Raw genomic sequence first — 11,780 nt, forward strand, 5'->3', positions numbered from 1 at the left:
ACTGTACTTTAATACAATTTTGAGGTATTTCCAATGTCCAATACTTTTTGCTTCTACTCCACTATATCTCAGATACAAGCTCATAGCATGGTACAGAGTGCCATGCTACAAGCTCGGCACAAATCTTGAAAACGTGTGCAAATCTTTGAATATATATTCTTTCACATTGAACGTTTTTAACTCGTATCTTTGCTTCTGGGAGTTCCCTGGAACAACATATTTTCAGATGGGGGTCTGCGGCCAAATTCAGATAATTCTGTGGGTCCTTGACATGAAAAGGGTTGAGCACCACTGACTTAGAAACAGGTTTTTCAGAAAACTGTTTAGTAGACATTTTCTTTAGAATTGGCCTCAGTCTTGCTTGGCAGTCGCTCGTGGCAATTCCAGTCATGATTTCTAAAAGTCTATATTTTATTATAGCAAGCCATTAACTGTTGGTTTTTACAGTTGATTAACATGTATTTGTAGTGGTTGATTTGACGTCAGGGTTTTTAATGCACAGGTTACAACTTGTCATTGTACAGATTGTATAAAGTCAAATGTACATTATCAAATAAATGAGCACAATTATCGTGTTCAGAATGTTCATCTGAAGAAGCGAAAAAAACAAATAAAGATTGTCCTTGCTTTCTGATCTTTCTGTGCAGTTGTGAGTGTGACCCTAAAATAGGTTATTATAGATGGAGAGATTACATACATTGGACTGGCATATTCAAAGTTCCACATCAATTTTGATCATGTTCCTGTCTACTCTCTATCTCCGCTCCGATCCTCCACGGGCGGCACCAACTTCTGGCTACTTTATTTAGCATATTTTAACAACCAGGCAATTGAAAGTGCCTTACACGAACCATTAAGAGTATTAAGACAAAGTGCAACAGAAACATGGTATAAAATAATATAATTTTAATATATTATAAATGCAATTTAATATAATAATGTTACAGACAGTGCAGCTGTAATTAATCAAAGGCCTCGATAAAAAGCAAACAGAAACATATTCACCTTTGCGTTGTAGGAGACAGTCTGCTGTTTTCTAGGAATTTGTTCTAGATACTTATGTGGTGCATAAACTGAATGGTGCTTCTCTGTTTGGTTTTGACTCTGCTGACAGAAAGCAGGCCTGATGGTTCATTACATTTAGCAGAAGATCAGAAATATCTTTTTGCGTGTGTGTGTGTGTGTGTATATATATGGGCATCTCTGTGGAATTGTAAATTAATGTAAATTAAATGTTAAGCCGCTGCTGATATTCTGATTGAAAGTACGTCATAATTATCACAAATCCACAAATTAGAATGGCCGCAAGGTCCACTAGTTAAATTATTTACATGTACTCTGTCACATGTGAGTCATTATCACTTGTATAGTATACAGTATATCTCTATGAATCAAAATGATAGACAAGGAGATTGTGAAAGGGAGTTCTCGCTGCAGTTGCCTATGGGCCAGTCCTTCTTTCATCTAATTTCACAATATGATCATGAAGTAAATTCCATCAAATACTCTGATGTAGAAGACTGCCAACTTGGATGACACGAGATGATATGAAAAGCACACATGTACACATGGCTAGCATACAAATAAGACCTCTTTATTCAATACAATAATAATGAGCATTTGTGAGCAACATTCTGTGGCTGAAGTAGAGCTATAAGATAAGGCTTTGACTCATTCACACAGCAACATACGGAGCCAAGCACAGGTTTACAGCGGTGTTGATTTTGACAGCAAATTTAGATTTTAGTTTTAGTCATAGTCTCGAATAGTTTTCATTTAGTTTTAGTCACCTGGAATGTTCCAGTGTTAGTCTAGTTTTAGGCGACTAAATCTACAGTTGATTTAGTCGACTAGAATTTTATTTTGGCGGGCCTCGATGCCGTAATGACTGATTTTACACTTGCTGGAAATTGCCGATCTACAAGCTCACGTGTCGCGACGCGTTGTGAGCTTGTAGATCTGCTATTTTCAGCATGCAACCAAGTGTAAAATGACTTGTGTCTTTTACTTATACTGGATCTCTTGTCCACTTCCTAACATTTTAGTCTAGTTTTTATTTGTTGACGAAATTGTCAATATATTTAGTTTTAGTCGTCATAGCTTAGTTTTCATTTAGTTTCCATTGAGTTCATCCGTGAAATAAGGTAGTCGACGAACATTTTTCGCCATAGTATTAGTCGACGAAATCAACACAGGTTTATATAGTCATACAATACGGTAGGCAATTATAAGCTTTTAGCTTCAGCCTACACCTTTTCTGGCCACTCAAGTGTCTGTATAATGTATTATGTATTGTTATACATGTGAAAGGTCAGAAATAAACTAAACTTAGCGTGCAGTATGTGATCACACCTGATGCTAGAACATGGGAATTACTGAGACTAGTGTAATGGTTCACAAACACTGGGTCAGGACACTTGCATGGGTGCCTTACATTTTCAAAATAGCTGGTTGATCTATGCATATGAGAGCACTGATTAAGAACAATGGTGATTTGTCTAGGAACAATCAATTTTAACTGCACAATCTAACAAACTGTTTCCGATTTACATTTAAAAAATAAACAGCTCGACATCGTTTCATATTTCACATTTAATCATGGCTAGTCTGTCGTGATGCTAGTCAAGAAGATTCTCTCAGAACAATCATTAGTTTGTTTTTCACACCGACTTTTGACCTTGGAACCTTGACCCGAGGTGAAGTACCAGGTACAAAGTACTACTTTTAACCAATGGAAAAACAAACACGAACAAAAACGAGTCAAGTCGTGTTGACCCAGAACCATGCAGTGTAAAAGCTCCATAATACTAAGTATGTACAGATTGTAATTCAGTAGTGCTGTACTATAATTCTGAGATAACGATAACAGGAAACTAAGGCATCTGACTTGACGCCACTGTGTACAAATTGAGGGCAAGCCTTCATTTCCAAAGTAGCCGAGGTATATTTTAAGAATGACCTGTAAATGTCTGCACTCTGCAACAATGGATCCTGAAAAAAGGTTAAGTGGCAGAAAAGCCACCTTACAAGGTCAGAGAGGGTTATTTTGGCTTGTAATTGTCCTAAGGCATACTCGAAAGAGAGGCGGGTTGAACTGGAGCACCTTTAGGATTTTAACCAATCCGGTTCCTTAATGATGCCCTCTTAACGGTCCGATTTCTTAAAGGACCACTTCACCACTTTTCAACCTATCTTCATATAATTAGTCCTCACTAATAATCGCATAATAGCAAAAAATAAATAAATAAAAATCTACTGATCTGTGTCTCATAGGAGGGCTGTGGGCAGTTCAGAAACCCGTCCACCAGTGACATCATCGACGGGGAATTCAAGCTAATAGAAAGTGCAGGCTTTTCTATTCCTAAAAAGTTGCAATGCGAAAATGGAAGCCATTGTTATAATAAAATATATATATAATATATATTTTTAAATCTCATATAGAGAGAATCTGTCTAAGGATGATGATGTCATGGTTTCTGAACTTCCCTCAGCCCTCCTATGAGAGACAGACTGAGTAGGAAAAAAACGTATTTTATCATGAACATTAGTGTGGACCAATTATATGAAGATTGGTCCTTTATCCGGTTCCCTTTAACGATTAGACCTATAGGGGTTCCAAATGGACCCTTACAGGTCTGTAACTCTGAGAGTGTACAAATGGAACCAAATGGACCCTTACTCTGAGAGTGAGTGTACAAATATTGTACACTCTCAGAGTGAAATTAAAACATTTGAGAATCACTGGTATTATAACAAGTGTATCGCAGACGTCAAGTCCACATACCAGCTCTGACAAAAAACGGTTCCAGAAACGGTTACAAATACTATGGGACCGATTCCAGGTTCTTCAATCTACGGAACCGGGTCTGTAAAAGAACCGGTTCCCTCCGGGTCTCCAACCCTAAACACGATCACCCTCAAAAAGATCTCAGCGGCCGGACCTGGATGATGTTGATCTCTGAGGCACTGTTCTTGGAGGTCATCTCCAGCTGCTGGTGGTGATGACTGTCATTACTGGCAATGATGAAGACAATGGAGGATGAGCTGAAGGTCACCCTCTTTTTGGGCCGGTCCCTGCCGCTACACCCGTGGGACACGACGATCGGACGGATGGGCCGCTCCACCGGGGCGACCGGGCGCTCCTTGCTGCCGTGGTGTTGCAGCCACGAGCACCGCGAGCACATCAGCTGCAGCAGACAGCGGCGGATCTGTCCGAGGAGGAGGAGGAGGCAGCGAGAAGGCGTGGAGAATGGGAAAACACTGATATTTAGTGCCGTGCTATGAGCTTGTAGAGCTGCTATTTTTGAAGAATTTTGAAAATGTGTTCAAATGTTTGAGTACCGGTACATATTTTTCACAGCAAACGTTTTTAACTCGAATATCTGCGTCTAGGGGGTCCCTGGAACAAAACCTTCCTACTCATGAACAAGTAGATCAGGGGGTTGTAGTTCTCACCTTCCTACTCATGAACAAGTAGATCAGGGGGTTGTAGTTCTCACCTTCCTACTCATGAACAAGTAGATCAGGGGTTTGTAGTTCTCACCTTCCTACTCATGAACAAGTAGATCAGGGGGTTGTAGTTCTCACCTTCCTACTCATGAACAAGTAGATCAGGGGTTTGTAGTTCTCACCTTCCTACTCATGAACAAGTAGATCAGGGGGTTGTAGGCCGTGCTGGACTTGGCAAAGAAGGAGGGCACGACGGCCACGGTGGGGGAGACCACGCCCCTCCTGCCGAACCCCTCCATCATGGACACCACGGCGTAGGGCGTCCAGCACACCAGGAAGCAGAAGATCATCAGCAGGAACGTCATGGCCACCTTCTTCTCGTAGCGCAGGATCTTCACGATCTGAACCGTCTGCAGGTCCTGGATGGAGCGCAGCTGCGGAGGATGAGAGGAAACCGTGGTGGAATCAGTGGTGTAAAGTAACTACTGTGCTTAGATACAATTTCAGGTAAATATTGTGCTTTTACTCCAATACATTTATTTGAAAACTTTAGTTACTTTGTATATTTTGATTATTATTACAAAAATACACTAACCACTTCAGCCCTACATACACTTTTGAAAATAGACGATCTACAAGCTCACAATGAGTCATGATGGACTGATATACTGTGGTTCTTATTTCAAACTAGTACACACCTTTAAGTACTCCGCAGCAGTTGTGTAGAACGTACTCGATTAGCTTTATTGTTCACTTCACGTCCTCTATTAAGAGCTGGCTGAATAGCAGGTGAACCAATAACGGATTCCATTTACAGTAACAACAGTTTTGCTATTTCAGTTGTCTATGTTGAAATTGTATGAGTGTATTTATCATTGTTATTTTTCTGTTTCAATACCCAGTGGAACACGACGCAAAGGTTGTAACTGAATCTATCTTAATCGATGGTGATTGTCTGCTCATTGTCAGAAGAAGCACATAGTGAGTCATCTACAGCTACCCAGTGAGCACTCAGACACGCACACAAGTGCAGTCGCATGCACACACACACACACGCACACACACACACACACACACACACACACATGCGGCAGTGGCTCAGGGGTAGAGTGGGAAGCGTGAGTGATCCCGGGCTCCCCCAGAATTGGTGTCGAAGTGTCCTTGAGCAAGACTCTGAACCCCCTAATTGCTCTCAATGTGTAGGTTGGTGCCTTGGCATCGGTGTGTGAATGTAATGCTCAATCTATGAAAAGCGCTTTGGATAAAAGCGCTATATAAATGCACCATTTACCACCTACACATTCCATGATGTGATGTATAGTAACAGTTTATCCTTGGAGACATCCTTGACCCGGGTGGTGGCGTTGAAGGATAGGACCTGCCACGCCGGCAGTGGACACTACTGAACCGCCTACGCACTGGAGTTGGCTGCTTCAAATCAGCAATGAAGAGTGCGGCGAGTGCGGCGAGCCCGAGCAATCTGCCGAGCACATAATTAACACCTGCTCCCTGTACAGACCTCCTTCGGAGGCCGGCCTCTTCCACGTGGGACCAGAGACAAGGGCGTGGCTACTCGATACTGAGTTGGACATTTGAGGATGATACACGAAAGAAGAAGAAGTCAGACATCCCTTTCTTTCTTATTTCATACCAAGATGACGTGTACTACTGATTAGATTGATAGCACACGTGGATGAGAGTCAGTCTATAAGCAGCCTGGGTTTAACAGAACAATGAGCGTAGGCTAGAAATTATTAATTACAGGACATGGCCCAGAGGGTACAGTAGGATAATGAGAGTGAATTGTATGAATGGGAGTGACTACATTTTGATTAGGGTTAGAGAAAATAACTAGTACGTACTGTACAGCAAGACAATTTAGCATCTTGGGATATTCATAATTAATAAGTGATCGGCCTATAACTCCAAAGGACGTATTTGGTTTTGGAGGGTTTTGCATGGACTTATTTATTTAATTTTACTTTTTCAACCAGCTCAAGAGAATTATGGACAGACTGTCTTACATGCAGTCTAACTACAGGGCACCATTACACATTTAAGTTGATGATAAATTGTCACCTAACTGTTTTTGGCATTGTCAATTGGAACATTAAGAAAAAACATTTGTTTTGGCTTTTAGGTTTTGTATGAAATAAAAAAATTGCTGAAAAAAATAAATGCTGAAATAGCTAATCTACAAGTTTACAAACTTGTAGATCTGCTATTTCTCCTTTCTCATTTATGTATGAAAATCTTTCAACAAGGACAACAATTATGACGAAACAAATATTGCGATCTTCTCAAATAATAATTGCGATTAGACCGATTATGTGTAACAATTTACAATTTAGGCATTTAGCAGACTCTCTTAATCCAGAGCGATTTACATTAAGCAAGAACAAAAGCATGGCAATACATAAAATAAATAAAAATATGCGTAAGCTAAGAACGTAACCGTAGAATATCTATAGAATGAAACTATATACATATAAACTATACATACTATACTATACTATACATATAAAGTGCTATGACAATTCGAGTGCTGTCTACGTAACATGCTATAAGGCTGTATAAAATGCTATCTTAAGTCTACATAACAATTGTGACAAGGAGCTTACCATCCTCACGGTGTAGAGTATGTTCCCGTAGCAGTAGACCATGACGCCCACGGGCACCACGAAGCAGCCCAGCAGGAAGAAGAGGACGAAGGAGGCGTCGTTGGGGTCCCTAGAAGCCCAGTCCAGGGAGCAGCCCAGCCGGTGCCTCTCCAGCGTGTAGCGGTTCCAGCCCAGCAGCGGAGCGCCCGTCCAGGCCAGTGAGTAGAGCCAGATGTGAGCGACGGCCCTCCAGGCCCAGGGGAAGTCCACCACCCTGGCGTGGACCACGCGCGTGTAGCGCTCATACGCCAACGTGGACAGGGTCATGATCGACACGATGCCTGCGGGCATGGGTAGGGGGGAGGGGAGGGGAGGCAGAGAGAGGCAGTCGTGGTGTTTAGGCCAATACTAAACTAAAGTATCAGAAATCGTTAAGCCACTAAGTAGGGGAAGAAACATGTTGAACAGCTCTGAACCAATCCAGAGCTTTTGGACAAAGGGGAACCTGCTGTGGCCTTCTGACTTCAAGTCAGGAGGCCACAGCAGGTTCCCCTTTGTCCAAAAGGTTGTTTTTTTTCACCCTCGTTTTGAGCAATGCATTGCCTTTTTATTTGATGACATTATGGAACTACGAGGATTGTCCAATGTAAAGTCCTTAATGCAAAGTACTCACTACTCAATCTGGGTCAGTAGAAAATAAAATAAATGGAGAAGGAAAAACAAAGCTTCGGTATGAGCTTCACCCGGCTGATGGCTTCTCGGGTTATATTGAGTGCATGGAGGGAGCTGTTAGGGTTTAATTGACTTGCTCAGTGACACCATTTTTTGCTTTGTTTGAATGGTATGTAACACAGATGCAAACATTAAGTCTTCATTCTGAACCCATCAAGCATATGGCATACCCACTCACAGACCAACAGCTGTGATTTCAATCTCGTATATTGGTACAAACCGTTTAATCATAATTTGTACCTGTAACCTATATTGAAATTGCATAATGGGTCGGCTGGCTGGCGGACCACCGCGGCCCTTGCCCCCCCCCCCCCCCCCCCCTGCAGATCAATTAAACTCTGAGAATGTACAAATATCACCAAATGGACCCCATTTGTATCCTACATGCTCAGAGTTAAAGTAACACTGGGGATGTTGCTATGTAGTTTCACCCCCCACTGGACTCCAGCCACAGCTTCTCTTTCGGTGCTGTGGTGGCGTGTATTGTACACCCCCCCCCCCCAGGCACATTGCTCCAGACTCACCTGACACGTGCCTCCCACAGATCACATTGCTCACTAAGGTCTAATATACTGTACGTATACGTACTGTATCACAAAGGTTACACGTGTGAAGATGAAGCCGTGCTCTCACACAAATTACTGACTCTATTGTGGGCGAGAGTTAAGTGTAGGCCTACAGTACAATCCTTAGTCAATGTAACTGTGAGTGAACAAATGGACCCGGACTCTTTTGGTTTCATTTTTTACTCAAACAACATCTGCTGAAAGGCGCTGGAATCACAAAAGTATAGAAATGAAAAAATACAGGGAGGCTCCGCACACTCATGCACAATCATTTATTGCAAGCTATGATAGTGCACAGATTTGAGTGTGCGGAGCATCCCTTTATTGTTTTCACTCTCTCAGACTTACAATGGGCTATATGCAGCCAACACTTCCGTGTTCAGTTTGGGCCACCAGAATGCTTCCGGTCGGCAGCCACTCATTCACTGTGAACGTAACAATCAATAACAATTTTTCTACAAGTGAGGACGCTGGCGTCGACTGTTCGCCGCTTCACCTCCCAATGTATGAATGAATGAACCATTGTAAAGCGCTTTGAGCACTTGGAAAAGCGCTATAAAAAAAAAAAATGCAATTCATTACATATGTTCTCCATCTGCATTACTTTAAAATGAAACTAAATGGACCCGTAAGAGTCCATTTGGTTTCATTTTATACTCTCAAGCGTTAAAGATCTATGAGGGTCCATTTAGCTGGAGACCACCTGGAACCTCCTCAAGGACCACTGGTTGAGAACCACCTGTACAGTATAGTAATGACATGCTCAAAATAGGGATGCCAGGTTGAAAGATTGTGCTTATCTCTAGCATTTCTCATGTCATTTCAGCTCAATGTCATTTCAATGACGAAAGGAGGTGTGTGTGTGTGTGTGTGTGTGTGTGTGAGGTGACAGTACTTCATTAGACCCCTTGGTGTGATTGTTATGGCAATGATGTCTTCCCTTTGTATGATTAAGGGGAGGGGTTTGTGGAGATGATGATATTGTGATGTCACTATATCACTGTTTTTTTTCATTGGCACGTTTGACTGTCAAGGTTTCAGCCTCCAGGAATAAACCCTAACCCCTCCCCCTTTATCATATAAAACAGCTGTGGGTGCGGCTTCAGTTCAGGTGGATCACCACCCATAGGCAAACCAGGCATGCTTAATGAACTGGTGGGCGTGTCCACATAAAAACTAAATTTTAACTGTACACCTTTTTGGGGGAAAAAAGGTCCTCCTTATATAATACCTGATGATCATGTTTTAGTGTGGGAAAAATCACGGCACTCTTTCAGATGACAGGAGAAGAGGAAACTAGATTATGTGCCCCTCGGGGCACAGGTCTCCTGCACCAGGGCAGGTCAGGTTGTGGCCTCCTGGTGGCGCTATAATAGGCCAATGTGAAAAGTGTGCCATTTCTTCTTACGCCTTGGATGGCAATTGGATGATTTGAGGCATTTTGTTACAAAAATGTGTTTTGCAAAAATCCACCTGTTGTGGGCGGCATGGCGCTATAACAGGCCAATGTGAAAAGGGTGGGATATATTCCTTAGCCTAGTAGTAAGTCTGTGAAAGATTTCAAGTAAATTGCACACTGCGTTCATGATTTGAGGCTTTTTGTTCAAAACGGGCCAATCTTGCAAACTTTGAAAGCTTTTTGGACATAATCTGGAGGAGTAATACCAAAAAAAATGTTTTTCAACAGTCGGCCGTTCTGGAAAATTTGGAGCAGAGGTACATCGTTGGCATCCAAGGGGGAGTGCGTGCAAAATTTGGCATTGACCGGGTTAACGGTGCCGGAGATTAGCTGTAGCCTACACACACACACACACACACACACACACACACACACAAACAGTCACACACACACACGGACCGACACGGAGTGCAAAACATACTCTCTCCCCATGCCTTCGGCCTGGTGGAGACGATCATCAGAAACCCATTTATTATAAGCATATATTTATAGAGGACTTGTCAAGGCTGCAAGTTTGAACTAATTACCTCATTATCACACATTTCTAGTAATAAGTCAAATGTCCCAGCGGCGAACCAGGCCATTCGATCTGTTTGAACTTGATCGTTTTATTTAACTTAGATTAGAAGTCGCACACATAACAGGATGACAACTTTATGAATGCACAATAGTGAGAATTGTAGCCTACCATTATGTGTTAGATAATTCGAATAGAGGTTTGAATTCCTTGCGTAAAACGGTCGCCAAACGCGTAACGCACGCCATATAGGCTACAAAACAATTTGTCGAGTAGACCCGAATGGAAACAAGACTATATTGACTCTTCTTGGACCACAATCCAAAAAGTTGGATTAATCTTTTTTAGCAGATCTTGTATTGTAGTAGGCTAATTGTACTGTAGCCTACTATACTTCCATGCGCTTGTCCATGCAAACTGTTAAAGTAATCAATCAATCAATCAAAATTACACTTCAAAGCCAGATTTTTTTTTCTTACAAAAGTTCTGGCTTTTTTTTAATTGTTCGGTGTCTGACACCGAACAATAAAAGGGAGGGATAGGGATAGTGTGCAAAACTGTGCAACTGTGCAAGTTTCCTCACCGAATAAGCTGTTGCTGAATCCATCCCAGACGCATGTTGTGGAGCTCCAAGTCCAACCGCCTTTGATGCACGAAACAAAAGTAAAGTTTAATCCGGTGACTGTCACCAGCAAATCGCTCACACTTATATTGACCAACAGCAAATTCGTGGGCGTCCGAAGTCTCTTGAATTTGTAGTAAAGTACGATCACGACAACGTTGTTGCAAAACCCAAATACTCCAATGGTTCCGATGGTGAAAGCTAGAAGTTTGTACGTGCCGGCTGCAAAAATGTCCTGTTCTGCACTACTTCGTTCTGTTCTGGTGTCGTTGTTCGCAGGATTCATTGCGTGGATTTCGTTTCCAACATGGTGCTGTGCGCCACGGTGCGCGCAACGACCATAATGACCATGAAGTCTCTTGCCGATGTAATAAGTAGCAGTGTCCGCACTGCTCCGCAGGCAGCTCCTCATCCACTCCGGAGTCCTGACGCATGTATTGTACACTCAATGAACTTGTCTTGTAGGGTAATGATTTTAATGACGTTTGTAGAATCTGGGTCAACTGTCTTGTTTAGACAGGTATAGCTCTGGTCCATAGCCCTAATGCCGTGATATGGACAGAGTCGACAGACAAGCAGATATAAACAAACAAACAAACAAACAAACAAACAGAGAGGGGTCTGTTGTCATAGCAGTGGTTCTCAAAGTGGGTCCAGGGGTCGTTGAGGGAGTTGAACCTCTTCTGACATTCCATATGTTGATTTTTCCCCATCCATCCTTCCTCTTAGATGTCTCCCTTTTGACTTATACCTGTCCATTCAAATTTCAAACTCTAGACCCAAAGTTATTAGTGGCCGCGCCCGGCAGCCAGCGAAAACTAGAGTTCTCAACAGA

General features: G+C 42.3%; 1 protein-coding gene across 1 annotated transcript; it reads right to left on the minus strand.

Moving 5' to 3' along the window:
* Positions 1-3,917: 3,917 nt before the first annotated feature.
* Positions 3,918-11,231, minus strand: opn3 (opsin 3; the record flags this gene model as incomplete). The annotated part of the gene is made up of 4 exons (XM_080782164.1): positions 3,918-4,208; positions 4,632-4,883; positions 7,071-7,390; positions 10,907-11,231. 4 exons carry the CDS (start codon positions 11,229-11,231, stop codon positions 3,918-3,920), a joined length of 1,188 nt encoding a protein of 395 aa, XP_080638290.1.
* Between the last annotated feature and the right edge of the window lie 549 nt (positions 11,232-11,780).

Source organism: Protomyctophum bolini, assembly GCF_963924005.1.
Source record: "Protomyctophum bolini genome assembly, chromosome: 14".
In the NCBI taxonomy this organism is placed as follows: domain Eukaryota; kingdom Metazoa; phylum Chordata; class Actinopteri; order Myctophiformes; family Myctophidae; genus Protomyctophum; species Protomyctophum bolini.